This window comes from Ictidomys tridecemlineatus, chromosome 1 (genome assembly GCF_052094955.1).
Source record: "Ictidomys tridecemlineatus isolate mIctTri1 chromosome 1, mIctTri1.hap1, whole genome shotgun sequence".
NCBI classification, from domain to species: domain Eukaryota; kingdom Metazoa; phylum Chordata; class Mammalia; order Rodentia; family Sciuridae; genus Ictidomys; species Ictidomys tridecemlineatus.
The window spans coordinates 115,722,855-115,749,290 of NC_135477.1; the positions used below are offsets into that span (position 1 = coordinate 115,722,855).

The 26,436-nt window shown below is 32.9% G+C and overlaps 1 protein-coding gene across 2 annotated transcripts in view; it reads left to right on the forward strand.

Moving 5' to 3' along the window:
• The window catches only part of Man2a1 (mannosidase alpha class 2A member 1), a 162,838-nt gene that overhangs the window by 51,583 nt on the left and 84,819 nt on the right, over positions 1 to 26,436 (forward strand). For both annotated transcript variants that reach the window (XM_005327222.5, XM_078045497.1), the window contains exons 5-8: positions 7,859 to 7,986; positions 14,916 to 15,089; positions 17,929 to 18,115; positions 21,667 to 21,844. In XM_005327222.5, the coding sequence (XP_005327279.1) occupies positions 7,859 to 7,986; positions 14,916 to 15,089; positions 17,929 to 18,115; positions 21,667 to 21,844 (667 nt within the window). The remainder of the gene's footprint in view (positions 1 to 7,858; positions 7,987 to 14,915; positions 15,090 to 17,928; positions 18,116 to 21,666; positions 21,845 to 26,436) is intronic.

A 26,436-nucleotide genomic window follows, 5' to 3' on the forward strand; every position in this document is an offset into this window, starting at 1 on the left:
CAGAGAAAACATTTGGCATTTGTTTTTTTTGGGATTGGCCAACTTAACTTAGCATTATATTCTCTAACTCCATCCATTTACCTGAACATGCCATAATTTTATTCTCTTTTATAGCCAAATAATATTCCATTGTGTATATATACCACATTTTGTTTATCCATTCCTCTGCTGAAGGGCATGAATGAACATTTTTTGAATGAATTCATATTTATTATACATTGAGGTATTTAAATTAGACTGCATCCCCTATTAAAACTTTGAAGAAATTATTCATTGAACCATCTGAGGAATCTTCTTAAATATTATGGCCATTTTCAAGCTACAGTTTTGTTCCCAGTGCTTAGGATAAATCAGGATATAGCTTTTAAAGTTTAGAAACATTTTAAATATTTTTAAAATATAAGCCCAAATATATAGGAAGAGTATACAATGAAAGATAAAGTACTCAGCCATTTCTGTCTCCTTGTCCTTTATCTCTTCTTACTGGAGCTAGTTGACTAGATGCATCTATTTTGTGTACAGTTAAAGAGTTGAATATGCACATATGTTTATAGACATACATATGCATACATATATAATACAGATGATAAGGCACATTGCACTGTGCTTTTTTGAGTGGGTCTTTGTTTTTTATTGTGGCAAAAATACATAATATAAAAGGTACCCTTTTAAGATTTTTAAGTCTACAATTTTGTTGTCTACCCATCACCACCCTCCATTTCTAGTAATTTTTCATAATCTCAAACCAAATTTGTATCCATTATATAGTAATTCCCATTTCTCTCTGCTCACATTGCCAGTTGCTGACAACCACCATTCTACTTTCTGTTTCTCTGTATATGATTATTCTAGGTATCTCATAAATAGGTATTATGCAATTTTTGTCCTTCCATGTTTGCCTGGTTTACTTGCACAATGTCTTCAAGGTTCATCTGTTACAGCATGCATCAGAACTTCTTTCTTCCCTAAGGCTACATGACATTTCATGGTATGTAGGGACCACATTTTGTCTATTCCTTTGTCCTTTGATGGATATTTGGGTTGTTTCCACTTTTTTGTCTGTTTTTTTTTATAATGCTGCTATGAACAATTGATGTACAAATATCTGAGTCTTTTATTTTAGTCCTTTTGTGTATGTACTTCAGAGTAGGATTGCTAGATCATATGGTGATTCTACATTTAAATTTTTGAGTAAGCCCTGTACTGTTTTCCACAGTGGCTGTACCATTTTATGTTCTCACAAGCAATGTGCAGATTTCTTTCTTTATTTCTACTTGTTTGCTGTTTTTTAAATAATAGCTATACTAATGGGTATTGTACCATGAATTTTAAACATATTTCTTGGAGAACCTTTTATAAAGTTGATTTAATGAATGGGACTTAATTTATTTACTTCCAATTGATTACCATGTAGTTTTATTTCTGATCTCTTGCTCATGCATAGAGTATATCTTTTATCTTTAGTATATATAGTACTTTAATTTTTTTGAGAGAAACTGGAAAAGTATCTTTGCATTTTACAATTTAAGATTGTTAGCAGTACTTAAGAATATCTATTTCTGTTCAACCTCGGCATTACAGTATGTCATACAACTTTTTCATCTTTCTAATCTGATAGGTAAAAAGTGGCATCTTATTGAGTTTTCAACTTTCATTTCCTTAGTGAGGTTAAATTTCTTTTCATTTTTTGGAGCCACTTATTTCTGAAATAGCTGCTTCATATACTTTGTTTTTCTTTTGCATTTTTGGTACCCTTTTCTTACACTTTTATATAAATAGGAACACTGAGTAAATGGTGCTTGAAACAGATGTGATTGCTGTGCTCATGGAGCTTATAGTCTGTTGGAGGAAAAAGTACAAAATACAAATGTATAATTCACTTTTGTTATGAATGCTATGAAATTACGTGACGTTTGGGTGGGATGTGGTAGTCAGCAGTGGATTCATAAGTGCAAATAAGCAAGTACTAGAAGGGAAAATGTTTTAGGCAGATTGAGAGCATGCACTGAGAGCTGAAAGAATGGCTAGATCTGAAGTGAAATTAGAAAGAAACAATGAGATGTAACTCATTGTCTTCTTTTCCTCATATACGAAACCTTTAATAGGCATCAATATTCAAAAATACAAGTTTCTACAATTATGAGGAGTTTTAAAATAAAAATCTTATTTTTACTCTCTTACAGATAATCTCCATAATCTGATTAGCAGAAATAAGTGAGGTGCTCAGCAACTCAGTGAGACTTTCTCTCTAAATTAAATACAAAATAAGGGTGGAGAGTGGCTAAGTGCCTCAAAGTTCAATTCCTGGTACCTCAAAAAAGAAAATCTGATTAGCAACTGTCTTTAGGGTATGCATTGACTCTTTGAGAGCCTCTATCTTTTTGAGTTTTTAATTAATTTTTAAATTTATGAATAAAACTCTGTTTGTCATCTTGTATTATTTCATATTTCCCCAAATGTGTGATTACAGATTCAACTCATTGTCTCATTTGAAATTAATTTGTGATTCTTTGAAGCTTATTAGGTGATGCATTGTTTGCTACTAAGTTGTCTGTAACTATTTCATCATTAGGGAGAAAGGCTCTTTGAGTGTGTCCTCCTGTGTGTCACCACAATCCAAATGGCTGATGAGTCTACATAGGGGGAGAAGTGACATTTTCAGAAAATGATTTACTGCTTCTTGTGTTCTCCAGTATTCTTAAGTGTAAATTCTGCATCCTAGGCAAAATGAGCAGTGACAGAAATGCTCAGCTTAATTTTGATCAGTTACTTCCTTCCTTAAGCTTTTTATATCAAATCCCCTAGCATTGAAATAGAAACACAGAATTACATTAATTAGTTACAAATCAAGTCAGTACCTTAAAAAAGTGAAATACCAGTATTGTTAACTTTCAGAATGCCTAAGTTTCTGAATTTTGCTACATCCATGGGCTGTGTTTCCTTCGTTTTTTTTTCCACCTTTGCCTCTGAATCTCCTATTTATTAGGAAATATCTTGAAGTGTATATGTAAAAATTGTTTGCCAGAAATTAGTGTGTTGATAGAAACAGAGCAATAGACCTTATGGGAGAGGCATGAGGTTTTGGATATATTTTCCTCTGCCTTTCTTAGAATTGGTTCATTTATTTGATTTTTTGAACATCAAGTGAATAAAAATATTTTGAAATGCCTGTATTTGTTCTAAGTAAAATTTTCTGGCTGGGGATGGTGATGTGCCCAGGAGGCTAAGACAAGAAAATGGCAAATTTGAGGCCAGTCTCTGCAATTTAACAAGGCCCTAAATAACTAATTCAGACCTTGTCATAACACACAAAAAATAAATAGGGCTGGGAATGTAGCTCAGTGTTAAATTGTCCCTGGGTTAAATCCCCAGTAATCCCAGCCCCTACCATTTTTTTTTAAATGTTGGATATAGCTATTTCCCATTACTTTTATTTAAATTATTTAAGTATTGAAAATGCAGTTATAATCTGTCTTAATTTTTGTCTTATCACTAACAGTAGTGATTTTAAGTGGTATTTTTTATATGCTTACATAACTTTTCTGTTATTGCTTTTATTTTTAGAAGTATTTCCTTATATGTTGTTTCTACAAGATATTCTGTTCTAATTTTTGTGGCTATTCTTAAATGATGATGGTCATTGCTATGTTTCTCAATAATTAGGTCAATAACTTTCCTTTTTTGGGGAGGCAGGTACCATTTGTTGTTTTTTTATCCTTCAGATGGTAAAGTGCTTATCACATAGGGTCTGGAGTACAGGGCAAATTTGTGTGCTTACAGATTTCTGCTTCTGTCTTTGATATTGAATGATCACATGGCAAGTGTTTTTGTCTTACACAATAAATATTTTATACCAAACCAAACTTCACTGCCTGTAAGAATCTTCTGGTTTATAATCTTTCTTTTTTTCTTTTTTAAACCATGCTTATGGATGGTTTAGAGGGTCATACAGTGGGAAAAATAGGCAGTTCAGTTAAAGAGGTATTACTCAATAACCTTATTATTCCTGTGTCGCATTACATAGGCTATTGCTTCATATTTAAAATTATGTTGTTTTTCTTTCCATTGGTTGTTTTTTTTTCTGATTAGGGAGAGTCTGTGCTGAGAAAACACTAAAAGCTATGCTCTTTTGGCCTGCTATTGTGACCTTATTTCTACCTATTTTGACCTACTCATGCAATTTTTCTTAAAAACATGTAGTGGCAAGCTATTCTAAAAGGAAAGTCCCCTGGCTTCCATGACATAATATATTAACTTTTTCTTATGAGCATGTTTGGAAAAAAAAAAACAACATCAGAGAACCTATAATAATCCATTTTTCCCCCACAAATTTGATGGCTATATTGAGAAGATTTTTCTCAACTTTTAAGTCTGACCCACAGGTGTGACTAATCTATGGCACAATTTTGGTAATTTTAAACATCTTTTGCCAACTGTAGGAATAGTTTCTCCTTATTACTCTTTTCTAGAATTTTTCACAAATTTATTCATTTTAACATTTATCACTTCCTTTTCCTCATATATTATCTTTCTGCTTGATCTTTGACTTTCCTTTTGATTTTCTTTTTAAGACTTCCCATGCTTCCCTATTTCCTCCTTATTATTTTGTATACTGTGCATTGAACCCAGGGTGCTTTGCCACTGTGCTATATACCCAGTCCTTTTTATTTTGAGACAGGGTCTCTCTAAGTTGATAAGATTAGCCTCTACCTTGCAATCCTTCCGTCTCAGCCTTCTGAGTTGATGGAATTACAGGCATATTCCACCACACCCAGTTCCCTAACTTAAATTAAAAAAAAAAATTGTTGTTGTTAATGGACATTTATTTATTTATTTATTTATTTATTTATTATTTATAATCGGTGCTGAGAATCGAAGACAGTGTCTCACACCTGCTAAGTAAGTGCTCTACTTACTACTGAACCACAACCCCAGCCCCCTAACTTAAATTTATATGGCCCCTTTTCCTAAGCTTACTTTTCTTTTTTTCATTTTAAATTTTTTTGACATATTATACATGCATGGAATATAACTTATTCTAATTAGGATCCCATTCTTGTGGTTGTACATGATGTGTTGTTTCATGGGTGGTGTATTCATATATGAATGTAGGAAAGTGACGTTCGCTTTGTTTTACTGTGCTTCCTATTCCCATAAGCTTGGTTTTCTATTGGAGTAGTTCCTTTTGGATGTCCCCCTATTATCAGTAATCCTGACCAAATTTATATTCATCATTCCAAAGTGAGTCCCCTTGTCAACTCTACTTCACTGTCTTGTTTATTAATACCACTGCTCCCTAGACACTTGTCATTGGAACCCCAAGTCATATTTGTTGTAATCCTCCTTTTCTTTAGCTCCAATCCTTCCCTAATTTCTCTTGATACTTTTTCATAAAATGACTCTGATGTCTTCTTTCTCTTCCATATTTCTTACCGCTATCGAATTATAGAGCATCTCACCTCATGCCTAGATTATTGAAAGTTCATGCTAACTGACACTTCCTTTTCTAATTTATGTTTCATGTATCTGTGAGCTTGGCCTATATATACACATAAATGTTATGAAACTACCAATATTAAACTGAGAGTCTCATTCATTGATTGCTTAGGGGGCATGCAGATGTGAACCAAACAGCATGTGTAGTCCTTATTCTTTAGACTTATGTTTTAATGGAGAATAGGAGTGAAGAGAAAAGAGAAGGCATGTAAATGAACAGGTAACTTTGATTTGTGATATAAGCCATGATGTAATGATAGTGATTTGGGGATACTGTGGAAGTATTGATTTAGCCTGGGTGCTTACAGAGACTTCTCTGAGTATATATATTTGAGTTGAGACATGAAGGCAGTTGGAACCAGCTAGCTGAGGAAGGATAGAGAAGAAAGTACTGGAAGATATCTTAGATATTTTGTCTTTAACCACATGACATACCATCAAAGCATCTCAGGCATCATGGGGAAGGAGAAGGGATGGAGTGTTCACAAGCAAAGCTGGGAAAATTAGTTGCAGAATATAATTTTATTCTGTATTCAATTGACTGTTCTTAGGAAACCATTTGTGACTATAGGACAGGAGCTAGGTAGCAAAGTTGATATAGATAAAAAAATTTCCATCTTTAGGGTGATTTTTTTTCCTATTTTTAAAAAATTTTCTTAATCTATAGTTATTTTCTAGATCAGCAAAGAATTTATTTTTGATAAACTTATAAAATAATGAAGTTGAGTTTCCACATTTCATGATCATATTAAATCCTAAACTGTCCTGACATCTCAGGTTACCAGTGTTCTCATAAGGTATAAAGATTTAGTTAGGTCCATGGCCTCTAGAGTGTGGTTAAATCAGGCAATCACCATTATGATACATAAAAGAACTAATTATAAGCAAAGGCAGTAAGGGTGGGTGAGACACAGTAGTCTTGGATTTAGTTGTGTTCTTAAAGAAATGTAATTTATAGAATTTTCCAGCTTTTTTTTCTAAGTTTTTGATGTTTGTCTCAGATTCTGAATGTTGTCAGACATTTGGGTTCCTTTAGATGCTATAATGAGTCATTATATTCTTCAAGTGAAATAATTAGTTAATGATCCCCATGACAATGTAAATTTAACTCACTTCTTTGTATTTTATGCAAGGAATTTTTAGATATAACTTATTTTTATACTTCTAGAAACTGTATCCGTTATCCACTTTGTCACTGGTTAAGTGATCCTGCATATGTTTAGAAATCAAATGTTGTGTTAGTGTTGGGCTTCTGATACGTATTTTTTGTGCTTTTGGTGTGCTTTGAATACATTTGGCTTGGTATTTCACTGTCAGGTGTGTGCATCCAGTGGAGATATATACTTGCTTCATCCTGAAATTTTACCATTGTCCATACCACCTTATTGCAAACAGTCTGTGACACTTAAGATATTTGCTTAAATTATTAATTTTATGCTTTGGCACTTTTCAAAAAATTTTTAATAGTTTTGTTTCCTTCTCAGAAAAACTTATTTTCTTATAACAATTCAATTTTACAAAGGCTAGGGATCTTTAACCAGTATGGTATTATGGCAAAGGTCAGTAGACAAATAATGATAATGTTTGAGCTTTACATTCAATAATGAATAATAAATGATATCATTTACATTCAGACTAAATCTAGAGCAAAGTGCTTTAATTCATTTTTTAGGGGTTGGTGGTACTGGGGTTGAACTCAGAGGCACTCAACCACTGAGCCACATCCTCAGCTCCATTTTGTATTTTATTTAGAGACAGGGCCTCACTGAGTTGCTTAAGTGTCTTGCCATTGCTGCCGCTGGATTTGAATTTTTGATTCTCCTGTCTCAGCCTCCCTGTCTGCTGGGATTACAGGCATGTGCCACCATACCTGGCTAATTCTTATTTTTGAGAAGCTTGCTTCATTAACTTCTCAGTGTCATAAGTACTATGGTAAATATTATTTTTTTGGCATAGGTATATGGAAATAAATTCTATCCTTAAAATAGCCCTCCAGTAAATACTCATCAAGCATGTACTCTGAGTAAAGCACCTTGCTAGATGCTTTGTAGGATTCAGAAATAAATTATATGTGGCTCCTGAGATTAAGAGTCTTTGCAACTGTGTGGGAAATTATACCCTTTGGGAAAGGAGCCTCCAAAGTGACCTGCATGACATTGCCTAGGGAAGGGATGGTTAGCTAAGACATTTTACTAGGGAAGCTTTATCACTAGAACCCTAAAGTTGAATTCATTCATTGGTGTAAATTTTTTTTTTCACAGAATAAATTCTGGCTACACTTGAAGCCTGTTTTACAATGTTTATTCTACTTTTATTTTTTTATTTGAACTTATCATTTCTTAATGTCTTATCATCTCCCTAGGTTTCTGCAAACAGGTCAGTTTGAAGTTGTAACAGGTGGCTGGGTTATGCCTGATGAAGCTACTTCACATTATTTTGCCTTAATTGACCAGCTAATTGAAGGACATCAATGGCTGGAAAAACATCTAGGTATGTGTAGTGTTTTCTGCTTTCATTTGGACTATTTGGAGCAATGAAATTGGGGTAATGTGAGATGAACCTTCATTTTATTTTTTTAATAGTAATGATAATTGTTGAATGATTTATCCTTCATTAATTTATAATATTTCTTGGTATAGTTATATTGTATACAGGTCTATACCGATACCATAGTATATAATTGTTTAGTGTACTCTACTTTGTATATCTGTTATTTTATGTATTTTGTTATTTTTAGATTTTTTGTTTATTAAGATTTGATCATAAAAGGCGAAAACCTATTATTATCTTACATCAAAGCAATAAAAATATTAATAATGTCAATCAGAATTTGAGAAATAATAGCTTCAGGTAAGACTGGATCTGGGAATTCAAAAATTATGTTGTATGTGTACCATCTCTTTGGGACTGCCTGTTTCTGCATTGATCTTCTCCTGACTTTTACTGCATGGTTATGACCCTAGGTACCTGAGACTCATTTTTCAAGCTAGTAACTAGGAAAAGTAATTTTCTTTTCAACTTTTATCTGATTGGTCCAACTTGGATCAGGGGCTTATTCCTGAACCAGTTACTGTGTCTAGAAGTGTAGGAGCTAGAATCCCTGAGGCATAGTCATTTTATGGTGAGGACCTGGGGGCAGAGGTCCTTCATGGAATAGTTCTAGTTAGGAAAAAATCTACCACAAGAAGTGAGACAGAGGATACTGGACTGATAATTTCAGAAGTCCACTATATCTCATAAAAATTTAGGATTAGTTAAAATCTTTGAAATCTAATATTTCCATTTTATAACATGATATGTGACTCTTCAAATATTTCTATTGCTCAGTGTAATTTTAGTTTTATTTATAGTAAGCATAGATGCTTTTTACTGAAATTATTTCCAGATACTTTGTTATTTAGAAATTTTTTCCCCCTACAAGGTATAAAATCCTTTGCCCTAGTAACTATTTTTTACTTTGTATCTTGACATTTTCACATTTAAACAAAAGTTGTGAAAATGTTGCAAAGATCTGCTCCTTTATGCAGATTCAGAGATTATCATTTTGACACCTTTGTTTTGTTTTTCTTCATATGATTATTCTCAGTATTATTGTGGTTATTATCATTAGAACCTTTGAGAATAAATTGCAGATGGTATACCCATGAAAAAACAGTTAAAATAGCAGTTCTAAGACCAATATCTAGTATTTTAGACCTTGTTTGATTGGTTGGTCCTTGGCGTTCACTGGGGACATGGATTTCCTGAATGGTAAAAGTGGCTCACTGGTTTTAAACTGCAAACTATGCACTGTATGCTAAACATTATTTCCTTCTGGGTGTCTGGAATCTTACTGTCCTAGGCAGAGGGTGCTTAAGTGACCATCTCCTGGTGGAAATGGATACTGAGTGTCTAATGAGTTTTCTTGGTTGATAACATTTTGTCACAATTTGGTACTGGAAGATTTAAACACATCCTATGTGCATCCAGGTGGGAGAGGATTGTTAGAAGCCGTATCAGATTTCCTCTAGATTCTGCTCCATGTGCCTTTTCCTTCTGTTGGTTTTATTCTTTATTCTTTCTCTGTAGTAAATCAGAGTTCTGAGTAGGACAGTATGCTGAGACCTCTAAGTTTTCTTAACAAATCTCTAAGCCTAGGGGTGGTCTTAGAAATCCTCTGTACCCAATGGTATCTTTACTTAAATACTGAACTATGTCATAAGCCAAGAATATTCACTTTATAAACCTCAGTTGCAGATTTTTTCTTTAGCTTTTATTGAAGTATAATTTGTATGAAGCATAATATATAAATATTAAATATGACCTTCCATGAATTTTGACAAGTGTATATACCCATTTGATACATTTTTCAAAAATTATCCCAGCAAAGTTCTCTCATGTCTTCATCTTTCCCCTGCATTTACCTGCTCTTTTATTTCTATCACTGCAGAGTTTTGCTTGTTAAATAACTCATGTATGAACTCAAATAGTGTATACTCTTTTGGATCTAGTTTCTTTTGTTGAGTTTAGTTCTTTCCCTACAACTTTATTGAGATATGTTTTATAGGCCATAAAATTCACCTATTTAAAGTACACAGTTCAGTGATTTTTGGTATGTTCAGAGAGTTATGTAATCATGACCCTGATCCTTATTTTTAGAACTTTTCAGTATCCCCGTAAGAAACATTATACCCATCATCTTTCTAGTTTCTTTTTTTTCCTGCCCAAGTTACCACTAATCCACTCTTTTGAAGATAGTCCCCCTTTAATGTCTGTGGGAGATTGGTTCTAGAACTCCTCACAGATACAAAAACACAAGTCTCTTAAATAAAATGGCATATAACCTTTGCATGAGTTTCTTCCCCTATACTTTAAACTATCTCTGAATTAACTTTTAATTCTGAATACAATGTAAATGCTATGTCAATAATTTTTATAGGAATAATGACTAGAAAAAAGTTTATACATGTTTAGTATAGATATATTTTTTTTTCTAAAATATTTTTGATCCTTGATGGGTAGAGTCCACAGATGTGTAACCCATGGATACAGAGGGCTGACTGTGGATTTGACTGTTTGGACATTTCACATAAATAGAAGCATACAATACGTGACTTTTTGTGTCTAGCTTCTTGGCATGTTTTGAAAGCTCCCTCATGTTGTAGCCTGTATCAGTGCTTCTTTCTTTTATATGGTTCTATAATACTTTGTTGTGTTACCACTTTAGTTTATCCATTCTTCAGTTGATGGATACTTGGTCTGTTTCTCCTTATTGATCACTATGATTAATACTGTGATACACATTTGTGTAAAAGTATACATGTGTTTTCATATCTCTTGGATATATAAATGGAAGTAGACATATGGGAACTCTATGTTTAGCATTTTAAGGTAGTGACACTCTTTCAAAAATGGCTGTATCATTTTACTTTTCCCCCAATAATAGAAGGTTCTCCTTTCTCCATTATCTTCAAACGCATCAGTTACTGCCTTTTTAAAAATTGTAGTCATCCTAGTGTGTTTTGTTTTGTTTTGTTTTGTTTTGAGGTGGGGTCTTGCTATGTTGCTCAGGCTAATCTCAAACCCCTTGGCACAAATGATCCTCCTGCCTCAGCCTCCTGAGTAGTTGGAATTATAGGCAGACACTACTATGCCTGGGGGGAAAAATTGGTGGGGGATATTGGGGTTAAGTCCAGAGGAGCTTTACCACTGAGCCTCATCCCCAGCCCTTTCTTTATGTTTTATTTTGGGTCAGGGTCTTACTAAGTTGCTTAGAGCCTTGCTAAATTGCTGATGCTGTCCTTGAACTTGAAATTCTCTTGCCTCAACCCCCTAAGACATTGGGATTACAGGTGTGCACCACCACACCTGGCAAAATTTTTAATTCTGGAGTTCCGTTTACCTATTTTTTCCTTTGTCACCTGTGCTTTTGTTGTCATAGTTAGAAATCATTTTTAAATAACTTTATGGTTTTAGTTATCAGGTCTGTGATCTATTCTGAGTTAATTTTTGTGTATTGTAGCCAGTAGGATTGCACATTCATTCCTTTGCATGTTGATAGCCATTGTCCCAACATTCCTGTTGCTTGATCTTCATTGAATTGTCCTGGCACTCTTGTTGACAATCAGTTTACTATAATGTGAAGGCTTATTTTGGGCTTATAAAGCTGTCCTTTGATTTTCTGTCTGTTTTTATTCCAATACCACTCTGTCTTGATTTTTGTAGATTTGTGTATGTGAGTTTTGAGATTGAGAAGCAAGTGTCCTCCAACTTTGTTCTATTTTTAAGCTTATTTTGTCTATTAAGGGTCTTTTGATATTTTTTTCCAATTTGGATTTTAGGATAAGTTTATTAATTTCTGCATAATGCCATCTCGAGATTTTGGTAGTTATTATGTTGAACTTGTCAGTTTAATCTGAGGATACATGAAGATGGAATGTCTTTCCATTTATGTAGATCTTTCATTTCTCTCAGTGTTTTTTTTTTTTTTAAATAGCTTTTAGTATAAAAGTCTTGAACCTTTTGTGAAGTTTGTTCCTGCGTATTTTATTCCTTTTGCTCCTATTATGAATGGGATGCTTTTAAATTTTTTTTATTTAGAAATATTCATTGCTAGAATATAGAGACACAGTTGATTTATATATAGTGATCTTTTATTTTTATCATAGTAGGGATTGAGCCCAGGGTCCTCTACCACAGAACTACATCCCAGCCCTTAAAAAAAAAAAATGTTTGAGATAGTATCACTATGTTGCTGAGGTTGACCTTAAACTTGCTATCTTTTTTCCTTAGCCTCCCAAATGGCTATATTACAGGTGTGTGCCATCATGCCTGGTGCATATATGATCGTATATACTGCTACCAGCATTGGTTTTTGAGATTCATCTTTGTTTTAGTTAGCTTTTTTGCTGCTATGACTAAAAGACCTCATAAGAATAATTTTAGAGGAAGAAAAGTTCGTTTGGGGGCTCATGGTTTCAGAAGTCTCGGTTTATAGAGATGGCTCCATTCTTCAGGGCCTGAGGTAAGGCAGAAGATCATGGTGGAAGATTGCTCACATGATGATCAGAAAACAGAAAGAGACTGTGCTCAGCTCAACAAATATATTCCCCAAAGGCATGCCCCTAATGGCCTACCTTCTTCAGCTACACCCTAATAGCCTACCTGGGGATTAATTCACTGAGTTAAGGCTCTCAATCATTTCACCAGTCATTTAGCCTTTAAACCTTCTTGTGTTGCTTCACACATGGCTTTGGGGGAAAACCTCATATCTAAGCCATAATAGTTGTTTTGTTGTCTATCTCAGTAATTCATTCTTTTTGATGACTGGGTAGTAATTCATTATTTTTGATGACTAGTAGTAGTATTGTTTATACAGTTTCCTGTCAAACATTTGGGGTGCTTCTAGGTTTTAGTTATTATGACCTATGATGCAGTAAACATTTTGCGTACACATCTTTTTGTGGGTATATGTTTCATTGTCATGGATAAATACTAGGTATAGAATTTCTGAGTTCTAGGGTAGATATGTGTTAACTTATTGGTAACTATGGAAGAGTTTTTCAAAGTGGTTTTACTATTTTATTTTCCACCATCAATGAATTAGAATTTCAGTCATTTTATTTTTTTACTGACATTGTTAATCTTTTTTTTTGTTTTAACCATTCTAGTGGAAATGCAGTGATATTTTAATGTTTTAATTTGCATTTCTTTGGTGAATAATGATGTCAGGTACTGTTTCTTAATGCTTATTGACCAGTGGTTTGTCTTATTAGAAGTTTCTAAGTCTTCTACCATTTTCTTTTCAAGTGAGTTGTTTTTTGGGTGTTGTAGATGTTCTTTGTGTGTTCTGAATATGAGTTCTTAGTTTTTAGTTTCTCATTTTTTAAACCATTTAATACCATTATAGGAAAGTTTGGATTTGTATTTATGTGTGTAAATCTCCTAGAAAGTTTACTTTTTATCATTACTAATATTTTATTGTTACTAATTTATTATTGATTGTTATAAGTATATCTTAAAAAATGAAAAATGTGTCCCCTATTAATATTGCTAGGATTAGACCATATATCTCTTTACATGGTTCAAATCAGGTGTGATAGTGACACATGACAATTATGCTATTTGCCTTTTCTTGTTTCAGATTTTTAAAGGAAATTGCTTAGCTTTACTAAGTATATTATCTATTATTTTATGGTGGGTATTTTTTATAGCATTGAGAAATTTCTTCTCTTTTTAGTATTTTTCAAGTAGCAGTGCATATTGAATGTTACTGGATTTCTTTCAGACATCTATTAACATTATATGGTTTGTCTAATTTGTTCTATAAATATGATAGCTGTTTGCTCAATTAAAAAGTCATTGACTTCCTGGGATAAATCCCTTTTGGTCTTGGTGCTATTGAGTTCAATCTGTTTAGTGTTTTTTGTTTATGATTTTTATATCTGTTTTCATAAGTGAGATTAGTTTTCTTTCTTAATGTGCTACATTTATATGAATTATTTATTGGCTTAATGATACTTAATATAATAATTAGGTAGTATTGCATTTTTCTTTATATTCCATGAAGTTTATGGACATTTGAAAGGATTTACCAGTAAAATTCCATGCCTACAGGGCCTTTTGTTTTAGGTAATTTTTTGATAATGCTAAAAATTTCTCTACAGTTATTTGTACTATCTAATTTGCATCTAATTTATATGAGTAGAAGTCTCATTTGAGAATCCTACATAAGTGAAAGATCAGATTTGTATAATGGTCCATGAATAAATATCTCAACTATAACCTGTTTATTTATTTATTTTACTTTTTATCTGTGAACTATATAGCTTTATTTGAAGGTTCTTATAATTGATATGATCCAGGTGTAAAAATTTCTATTGATCCCCCTCTTAAGTTAGAGAAAAAGCAACAGCTTCAAAATGTGAAATATGATAAATAATTATTCTGTTCAGTTCTACCACTATATACTAAGATAATTTGTAGCTGTGTAAAGTATAAATGACAGACCGAAAAGTTCTAAATGTGGAGATTGGGAAGTATAAATTGAAATGACAGATCAGTGTGCTTTTGGGCTGTCCCCCTCCACAGATAACAGCACTCTTGAGATCCTTGAGGGTAGAGCTTTGGTCCTTTTTGTCTGTCCAACTCAGATGAATGGCAGTGGCTTTATAACAGCTATGAGATGACAGAGGGCTTATTTCAATTCCATCTAATGAATTTCAGTGACCATCTCCTGCCTTGGTGGACATGAATGGCAGCTTCCTCCCTGTGGGGAGTCTTACTGGGAGTACTTTGCAAAGGGTGATGTCAAGTAGATCCTCTAACTCATAACCTAGGAGTCCATAGAATTCTGATGTGTCTGAATGTGTTGTGACTTGTTTTTATTTCATTTCACTTATCAATTTCAAAATATAACACTTATTTTCTTTATTTAACAGGCGTGAAACCTCGTTCTGGTTGGGCCATTGACCCTTTTGGACATTCACCAACAATGGCTTATCTTCTAAAACGTGCTGGATTTTCACATATGCTTATCCAGAGAGTTCATTATGCAGTTAAAAAACATTTTGCACAGCATAAAACACTGGAGTTTTTTTGGAGACAGAATTGGGGTATGTAGGATTTGATGAAAGCAGAAGATCACACTTGACCTAGATGTTGTTTCACAAGGGTTATAAACTCATGACATTGTTGGTTTTATTCAGTGTCATTATTAAAATTCATATTGACTAAAGATGGTCATTCTCTTACTACAGTTACTTTCCAGGATGTTTGTGTCAAGATTCTTTTAAGCAGTGATGTTTATGTTTATTCATAGATCATTGAATCTTTATTATGTCTAAAGGAAGTATGGAATACAAAGCGTAGTATTGTGCCAATAATGCTATCATTTGCTTCTGGTTTAAAAAGCACATGCTTTATCACAAAATTGAACATGCATGAGAACTGCTATTTAGTCTTTTGTCTCATATTCAGCCTGTGTCCTTCCTTTTGCCTTTCTTGTCTCTGTACCTTGTAGGAATTGCCCTTGAAAACCTTAATCCTGTCCTCCTGGAAGAGCCTTCATGTTGTCTGTAGTTTCTGTCTGTTTTCATTCTGTTCTATAGGCATGCAGATATTTCAAGGACATGCTTCTGCTGGCCTTTGTTGAGGCAGAGGAGACAGAACCATGGCCTAGAGGGAGGCTTTCCCTCTCCCAATCCCCAATTATCATTTGTTCATTTATTTTTATTTATTGGTTTTCTTTACTGTAGGCCATACTTTATTCTATGCTTTTTATATCTGCTCTCTTATTTAGCCTTTATTACCATCCTTTAAGTTACATTCATTACTATCCCTTTTTGATGGTGAAGAAATGGAGGTTTAATTATGTGGAACCATTTGCTCACGTCAAACAGGTTATGGGTAACAGAGGTTTAGATCTAGTTATGTGCAATCCTGAAGCCCAAGCTCCTAACTCCCTGGCATTAACTTCTCAGTAAGATTTCATCTTGAAAACAAGATTTTGTTGCTAAAATGATGTTAGGAAATTTCTACATTACATCATACTTTCTTTCCTATATAATCTATATTCCTTAGGTGTTTCAGAAAAATCATTTGTATATCTAGAGAATAACTTTATTACACATAACTGCTGTTTTTTTTCAATAAGGAAAGCAACTAGCTATGTAATTTTTTATTCTGGAAAATTAAACCTGTAAGGAGGACAAGAATTTGTAAGGGGTTATATTCTGTGTAGTTTCATTGAATGCAAAGGAGCATTTGAAAAACAAAGGATTGTTAATTTACCCATAAATATCAGTAAGAAATTATTGAATACTTTGATGTATTTAATACTGTGCAAGGAAGAAATACAGAAAACATCCTTTCCTGTAAGGAAGTTATTGTCTAATTTGATAAAATGCAGGCCCAATTAAAGGCAGTGGATAAAATTAAATGTATATATGAACTGCTAAGTAGTGAGGTATAAGGCAAGGTAGGTGGATGATGAGTATGTTTTCATCTGTAGGAGAAAGGAAGAGGAAGTTTGTGTCAGTTCTGGGACTTGTAGTAAACTGTGTACACATAGCAAGTATTGGTGAACAATATCCCTGGTGCCACACCTTTGATGGGCATCATTGAAACCACTGATAACACAGAAACATAAAAGTTTTAATAGTTTTAAAAATTTACAAAAGTGATAATTATCTTAACTAAATAGCCAAAATTGGAATATTTTAGAACATAAGATACATTTGAACATGTTGCTTTTTGAAAGGTATCAATAAATTGAGCTTGTATGTTTTTCCCCCCTTTCTTTTGTAGCACTGGGGATCAGACTCAGGGCCAATCCTTAAAGGGTATGCTAGGCAAGAGCTCTGCCACTGGACTACATCCTCATCCCTTTTTATTTTTTGAGCCAAGTTCTCGCTAAATTGTTGAGGCTGGCCTTAGTTATCCTTCTACCTCAGCCTCCTGAGAAACTTGCATTACACATGGAATTATTGGCTCTGGTCTCATGAAGCAGTTATTTTAATTTTTAGAAATGTAAATGTTGCTTTTTTTGTTTTTCTTTTGTTTTTATTATAAAGCAGTAAACACCCATTTCTGGAAATTGGAAATCCATACATAAATAAAGGTAGGAGAAGTTGTTTAAAGCTCAGGATCACACTTCTGAGGATAACCACTTTTAACCTCTGTTTTAAGTGATCAAGTCTTACTTGGTGGTGGGCATCAGCTCTTTCTAGGGCAAGATCTTAACACATGCTGCTCTTGAGGTTTTAATTAAAAATTATCCTCCATCAGAAATCAGTGCTCTTTTTCTACATTTTTTTTGTTTGCTTTGTTTTTGTTTTTGAAATTTACCCCCCCCCCCTTCCAGAAAAAAAAAAAAGTCCCCTTGGCTAACTTTTGAACATCAGGGTAGACTCTGGGAACTTTCCTGTGTTGTTCTTTCTCTCCTCAGTGCAGGAGGTGAATAGGCATTTGACTAGTGTTTTCACGATCCCCTGCCCCACCCTTCTTTTGTTCTTTCAGTTCCTTTGTTTTCTCTTTCACTCAGGCCCTCTAGCTAAATATCTTGGTCCCCCAGTATGTACTATTGCCTGGCAAGGGACAGATATGGCAGGTATTATGAGACAGGGGTAGACAGCCTCATGAATTTGGATGAACCAGTTGTAATTTTAACTTCATGTCAGTTGGTATCCTTCCAGGTCAGCAGATGCTGGTTCTTTATGGGGCTTTTTGCCCATACTATATTTACATAGAAAAGGTAAAGTGAGGCTGAGATATATATTTTCCTTCAGATTAAAGCTATTAAACGCTTCTGGGGTATATATATAGTGGTAGTAAAGAGCTGTTGATTTAAGATAGAGCTTGCATTGTATACGTATGAAGTAATGGCATCATTGAGCAGTTTAGGGGAAAACATATTTTGTAAATGCAAGTTTGTTTGTTGGCTTTTTATTTTAGATCTGGGATCTGCCACAGATATTTTTTGCCACATGATGCCTTTCTACAGCTATGACATCCCTCACACTTGTGGACCTGATCCTAAAATATGCTGCCAGTTTGACTTTAAACGGCTTCCTGGAGGCAGCTATGATTGTCCCTGGGGACGCCCCTCAGAAGAAATTTCTTCTGAAAATGTCCAGAGAAGGTATGAAAACATGTATTTCGTAAGACAACATCATGAATAAAGTAGCTACTTAGCTGTGAGTTGCTGAGGTTAAATAAATAGCTTCAGTAGCCAGCATTATCCTTAAGTATTCATTCAAACAAGATCTAAGGCAACTTAAAAATGCCAAGATTTGACTATGCCTTTTATGTGTTATAGTTTAATGGAAATGGAACAATAGAAGATCAATATACAGTGGCTAACCCACAATGTACTATTATTACCACCTCCTTTGCCCTCCTTATAAAAGCTTTCTACTGTGTTTGATTGATTTCATATACTTTTGTTGATAATAAAACTTCTGGTCTCCATTGTATAAATTGGTAAGAAAAGCAACTCAACTGCAAAAACACATTTGTTGAAATGGAACACATAAAGAGTGTAATTGTCTTCCCATAGTAACAACTTCAATAATAGTGAATATCCCCCAGCTCTGATGAATATACAGCTTTGCATCTTTCTGATATTTTTGACTTATAGAAAACTTTAATTAGGAATATTTATACTTAGACATTATTTAAGTAAAATAATCAAAGAAATGAAGCATTTCTTTAGAATACAATTGTGCTAATGAAAGACTCATCTCATTAAAGCAAGTTACCTATAGTTTCTAACTTTGGTGCTTTTAAAGTTTCATTTCTTCACTTAAAAATTAGTATAATGAATTGAATAAAACATTGTATCATAATATAAAAACACAAAACTCTGCTAAGAAAATAATGGCCTCTTAAATACATTAAGATCTTTGTACTGTCAAATCTATGCATTAAAAAATAAGTTACTTTAAAAAATACACATAAGGAATCAAATGAGATCAGGTGGTTTAATCTTGACTGAGCTCTTGATCATAAAGAAAATTTTCCAGTGTGAGCCCTTCATTGTGGCAGAACTGAAGGTGTTTTAGCATGGGAGTCTTCTTGAAGCTAAGAAGTCCTTTTATCAAAATATGACTTCAAAGTTCTTTTGAAAAATTCTCCAAGACTGGGCTGATCTGGTTTTCATTTTCTTGGCTCCAGCAGCAATGAAACCAAGAACCATGAGTAGCCTGCTTTCTAGGGTTAGGCTGGTCAGGCATAAGAGAATAAGCTAGTCTGTACAGACAGTGCAGTGATCTGAAGGCCTGGGGTAAGAGGAGCCCTGACCTAACTAAGCACATAGCCCTCTGTATTTGCCCATATTTACATCACTCCTTCCAGCTCAGGTGGTCAGGGATCGGGTGCTCATTTTAAGATTAGCCACGTTTCAGCTGGGGAGTTCCAGTGTATCCACAAGTATTGTGAGCCCCCTTTCTCTTTCTTGGGTGCTGTTGAGAGTGCTGTGTTTGGTACATTGCAAGAAAAGAAGCCACTTTGTGTAATCCTTTGACTGTCTTATCTAACCCTCCACAAATTGCTTCCTAGGAGCATGTCTATGCTCAGTCAGTTCCAGTGGTTTTGAAGGTAGTTTCCATGCACCAGGGGACATATGGATGATTTGGTGGTTTTTTTTTTTTTTAAAACTTCTTAAAAGTTCTAGCATAATTCTTCTATTTACTTCATATACAGACATATATTTTTGACCTGGTGATGAGGGAAGATAACACATGCATTCCAGCTCAGTGACACTTTTTAATACCCTAAATAAAATGAGATTTAAGTGTAATATATAAGTAACATCTTTTGATATGTTAAGTGCAACAGATTCCTCTACTTTGCAAATAAGGAAATACCTTTCTTCATTAGTTTTTTGTATGGTGTCATATTTTAAGTTGGCTTTTTTCCATTGAATGTCAGATAATTTGATGTTTCAAGGAACTTTTTGGGGGGATTGATGATTGGAGTTAAGATGACATTTCTTATTTAGTAGAAGTCAAGAGCAAATCGTATCTTTATGCCTTCACATATAGTATTGGTCAATGCATTCATCATTTGTTTGTCATACAGTTAGTGAGCACATACTACATGCCAAATGGTATAGAATGGTTGCTTGTCTTTCCTACTGTTGATATTTTCTGGGCAGAAGCTTGAGAGTTAGGATGGATACCAGATGTAAAAAGGAAACCATTAATGTTTGTATTCTTTTTCTGTATATGTGCGAAGCACCAATATATAGAAATTGTGGTAAATATAATGGTAAATTTGTTTATGCTGACTGCCTCAAGAATCTAGTTGCATGCCCAATCATAGTATCTTTTATCTGTGGTTGATATATTTGATTTTTTTACTCTTGTTACTTTTGGTCTTATTTCTGTGTGGCTAATCTCATCATTCATGTGTCTTTTTAAAAATTGTGATAATCTAAAATTGGTTTTGAAAAGTGTGAAATGTGAGTAAATTAATAGTAAAGATTAAGTATGATGCCAAATGCTAATCTTAGAAAACTAAACATTATATGTTACATAAGGGCATTATGGTTATACTTTACTGGCCAAGCCCTAAAGTATTGCTAAAATTTAACATATACAAAGTCGTTTCAGAGACTGTACATTTTTTTCAAAAGACCATATGGGATTCTAAATTTAATTTTTTAATAATTATTATAGAATGAATCTTATTACTGATATTCTTTGAGTTGCTTTCATAGGTTTTTATATTGTGAATTGCAGTTCACTTTTGAGTAATCCTCGAAGTGAAAACTTGTTATTTAAGTAAAAAAAAACCAACTTGTTATTTAAGCACTAATTTTTAAAAATTTGGTTTTATAAACACCATGAATTACACTGTTATCTGCTTTTTGAATTTCATTTTTATAAGTCTTCCTCTTACTTTGAATTCCCAGACTTCCTCAAACAGTTCTCCAATTCAGCATTTCCCAGTTTTCTTCAGAATACTAGAATATGAAGTATAAAAGTTGATCATATTAGCACAGTGTGTTATACTGACTTCTTGAGTCCTGGGTTAGAGCCGGAGGAGATAGAAACTAAAATAGCTTATTCAACTCCCAAACATTATATGGTGAACAGTATTGAAAAGGACACTGTAACAGATAATCAGATTATTTATGGCAGGTGTCCAATTGTTATTCTTTCTTCAGAAGAGGATATACTTTCTGTAGAATGTTATAGGTTAAGATTTATGCCAATTAGCCTTTTTTGAAATGCATTTTTCTGTTTAATTAGACTATAAAGATTTTACATTAAATTAGAGAAGAGATATTAAAACAAAGCAAACTTCAAAGTTGATTGGATAAGAACTCTATGTCTTCTTGGACTAAATTATTTTAAAACATGGGCTATCTGGGAGCCAATTGCTGTGACTAGGCTTCAGGAAGACATTGCTGCCCTAGTAATTAACATGCCCAATCTGGTTGTGACCATATTTCTCTAAAGATAGTTCATTGGAAAAGTATAGGTTTCTTAATTGGATAATTTCTTAAGTGGATAATGTGTGATTTATAAAAAAATCTGCCTTGTAAATTATATAAATATTAAATATACAGATAATTTATACAATAATTTGCTTTAATGTATTATACATTTGAATTTTGATACTTTCTTATTAAGTTGCTCTGTTGACCTCTTAATGTAATTTATGTTTTCTTCTATTCTTTTATAGGGCTCTTTTGATTCTAGATCAGTATCGAAAGAAGTCAAAACTTTTCCGTACTAAAGTTCTTTTGGCCCCACTTGGAGATGATTTTCGCTACACTGACTACTCAGAATGGGACTTACAGTTCAAGAATTATGAGTATCTTTTTAAATATATGAATTCTCAACCTCAGTTGGGAGTAAAGGTAATGGAAGATATTTATTTATAATACTGTTTTCAAAGTTGAACCCTCAGTGTTCATTGAAGCTATAGCACCGTATTCTTAGTTTCTTTGTACTGCATCTTGGCATTTCTTAGACTATATAATTCTTGTGTAAAAGTACAATTCATTAAGAAAAAAATTATCATATACCATAGTTCAATTTCTAAAGATGACTCTTAACACTCCTTGGGAATTATAGAGGCATTGCTTTTATGTGACTGAAAGTCTGTACCTACTAAGTTGCAGTTTCCATTTTGCAGAAATGCCCTATTTTTCTACCAGCATTGAAAGTTTATTGCTCCTCTATGATAGTTGCTTCCTTCTGATTTAGTAGTGTGACTAGCATTTGTAGATGAATAGATCATGAATTTTGCAAATGTCTCATATCCAGAAAATACACAACCTTTTTTCTTAAGTGAGAAGATTTCTAAAATTAATAGTTTGCCTGTGGTTCTTACTTTTTTTTTTTTAACCTTGTGGAAAATTTGAAATGTACCCTTAAGTTTTGAGAATAGCACAGACAGCTCCCTTCTCTTCATATCCTGGCTCGACTTCAATATGTATCATCTGAGACCACTCTTTTGTCACCTCTGCCCCACTGTTGTCTCAGCCTTCTCCCAAGATCATGTTGGAACAAATCTCAGTTGTTATGTACTTTTCATCTGTAACTACTTGAGTATGTATCTCTTAATGGTAAGGATGCTTTTAAAGATTATAATCATAATACCATCATCATATCTTAAAAATTTAGTAGTAATTTGATAATATAATATATCTGGATAGATTTGCATTTTCCTTATCTCATTAAAAATGTGTTGAGTCAAAATTCATAGAAGACATATATTTACATTTGGTCAACAAGTCTTTATATTTTATTTTATTTTTTTAATTTTAAGATCCTATGGGAGAAAATTAATTATTCAACATGTTTATTATATTTACATATTTACCTATAAGACAGAAGATCTATGAAAATGCTATAGAAAGGAATCAACATTATTATGTAGAAAATTAGAAAGCTAGAGGTAGACCACAGTTTATGTAGTAAGAATTTAATTTATTAAATAAACTTATATAATATCACATAGATAAACGTAAGTCAAATACTAAGCCTATTCAAGATATTTATAACTAAATTTCTACCAGTTTGGGAGATCTGAACATAGGGACTCTGTTTAAATCATCTGTGTATTCTTCTCAAAGGCAAAGTTGAAACATGAATATCTGATCAGAGAGGGAGGTATGTATGTGAGTTATCTTCTCCATGTATGTATCGTACTGGAGAATGATTTGGAGTCCATAGAAAGGTCTGGTCTTCTGTCTGACTCTGAAGAGTTAGATCCTAATTTTATTATTTCACTATTTCTTCCTTTGTATGCCCACTATAACAACTTATTAAAGTAATTTTGAAAATTAAAGTATCGCACACATAGAAGAAGTGTGCACACCCTAAGTGTGTAGATAATTTTTCCAACTTCAAAACCCCATTATAACCACCACCATAACAAGGCCTAGGACAGTCATAGCACCTGGAGCAGTTCCTCAGGTCCCCTCTTGGTCACTCCTTCAATAGGAGCCACTATTGTCAAAGATACCACTTGTTCCTAAATTGTATTGGAAGGGAATCATAAGTGTGTACTTTTCTGCTTCTGTCTGTCTACTTGTTTTTAACACTTTATACACTCTCTAATTTGTTTGATGAGTATACCAAGTTTTATTCTTTCTGCTATTTTTGGACATTTAGGTATACCCCCCTCTTTTTTAATTTTTATTTTTTTGTCTTACAAATAAAGCTGCTTGAACATATCTAGCATGTTTTAGTCACCTGTGTATGAGTTTATGTGGGTGTAAAATGGATTAGGATTTTTTTATCATTTTGTGTATGCTTGTTTAAGTTTAGTGGATAATGCCAAGTAATATGCCAGCATATCAGTTGTTTTATTGTGTGACACACTTTGTATTGCCACAGTATTTTTCTTTTCATTTGTGTGCTTTTGGCAGATGTGATGGTTTTATTTTGTGTTTCCCTGGAGATTAATGAAGTTTGACCCTCTTTTCATGATTATTGCCATTTGTGATCCTCTTTTGAGAAGTTCCTATTTTATTCTTTCAGTAAATTTTAAAATTAAATTGGGTTATCTGGTTTTTTTTTCTGTTTATAATTCTTTTATCTGTTTTGGATTGAGTCTTTTTTTTTTCCAAATAAAAAGTTACACAAATATTATCTCCTGTTAAGTAGCTTATGTTTTTAACTCTCTGTGTTGTCTTTCAATCAACAGAAATCCTTAATTTTAATTAACTTAATTTAACAATATTTTGTTTTATGGTTAGTGCTTGTTATGTCTTATTTAAGAAAATTTTATTTACTCCAAGATCATAAAAATACTTTTTGTATAAAGTTATTCCTACAAACTATTATTTTGCTTTTAACATTTCATTCAGTAGTCTGTCTGAAATGTAATGCTGTTCATCATTCGAGGTGGGACTCAAGATGCATGTTTGCTCATATAAGGATATACTTTTTTTTGAAAAGTCTATAGTTTCCTGCATTGTACTGCAACATCAACGACATTAATCGTAATCGAGACTATTTTGTGTGGGTCTGTTTCTAGTCTTTCTTTTGCTAATCTCTAGTCTTTCTTTTGACTAATCTCATGCTGTCTTTATTACTCTAGCTTTATAAAAGGTCTTAGTATCTGATAGTATTAATTTTTCAACTTAGTTCTCCTCAAAATTCTGTTGGTTATTCTTAATTCTTTGTAGTCTGTATAAGTTGAGCTCAATATTTTAATTTCTACTAAAAAAACAAAAATGGTGGCATTTTAGTTGGCATTACATTGGATCTGTGGTTCAATTTGAGTATAATTAACTTTACAAATATTGGGCCTTCAAGAGCATGGTATATTCTATGTATAATAATATAATTGGCTTTTGCAATTTAACTTGTTATCCAGTAAATTTGTTTATTTTTAAGATTTATTTTTAAGTTTTAATAGTGTATGGATTCTTTTTGAATTATCTATGTGTGAATAATGGTATATTTTTTTATCCTTTTCCAAAACTTTGTAACTTTCATTCTGTCTTCTTGCCTTTGCAAATACCGAATTTACAAAGGTGAGAGTAGACATACTTTTCTAAGGGAAAAAACATTCAGTATTTCATCATCAATCATGATGTGTGCTGTAAAACTTTATAGACTCCCTTATCAGATTGAGGAATTTATATTTTTCTCATATACAGAATTTTAAAAAAATAATTAGTTGCTGAATATTATCAATTGCATCTGTTAGGGAATGTTTTCTATTAGACTTTTATGTCTTGTGTAGTGACTGGATAAGTGCCCTAAGATGAAAATTTAGGAGAGTGTAAGATTCATTTGATGCATTTTGACTTTCCCCAGAATTTTTATCCTGACTAGTTTGGTTGTCTTTGAAATTTTTGACTTTTTTCTTTGTCCACACAGTTTATGTAGTTATATTTCTGGAATGTTTTGTAGATATTTTTTTTTCCAAACTGAGAATGTACACTTACTATTTTAATGAAAGGAAAGGAAGAAACACATAATTGAGTTTAGATGGCTAAAAAAAAAAAAAAAATGACATTGGGGCTAGCCAAGACAGCTGGTTTGCCATCGATCATCATTTAACAACTATGTAATTTTTTCTGTGTAGTGTTCTGATAGAGGTGTTTTATGTTTAATATTGAATTTGTTTCACCTTTTAGTGTAAAAATCATTTAAATATTTTTCTTTGATTATTTTTAGGTGTCCTATATATTTACTTTTATGAGCTACCAGAAAACATTATGGAAAATTTTACTTTTGAAACTATTCTAGCATAGGCAGAGGATATTTTTCAGTCCTTAAAAATTGAATGAAGTTTGTGAGAAAGCTATTGACTACTTATCTAGACTTTTGAACATTACTTTGGGAAATTGTCAAGTAGGAAATGTTTCATCCTGGCTCATTCCAATATTAATTGAGAAATTTATACAGTTCAGTGTGACTATCAGGTTTGTCATGCCATGAATTCCTAAAGTTTGAAACTCAAAGGGATTTTTATTGTCTAAAAAATTTTTTATTAGATATATATTCGATCACTGAATATTTTACCACTACTATTATTATCTATACATCTCTGAGCTTGTCTGTACCTATAAGGTAGGAAATGAATGCTATCATTCCTTGTATTTGTGATCTCATTCTTATATGGTTAAGCATACATACTTATATTCTGCTTCTTAGTAATTTTGTTGAGTGAGCAGTAATACTTATGAGTTAAAATATATTGAATGCTTTTATTATTTGACATTAATTTTCATTTAACTTTATTCTTTGAACATTTTGGGTAGATACCATGATTATTCCCATTATAGGATAAAGAGATTGAAGGGCACTAATTGATTAACTTGCCTATGATAACACTGTATTTGGTGAAACCAAAATAAGAATAGATGATATAAGTGAAAAATGCTTATCTTTAATAAAAACATAGGAGTTTAGTAGCAATCATCTATTTTGCTATAATGAAATTTATTATGATACAATTTGACTGTAACAACTTGTATTTCCCTTA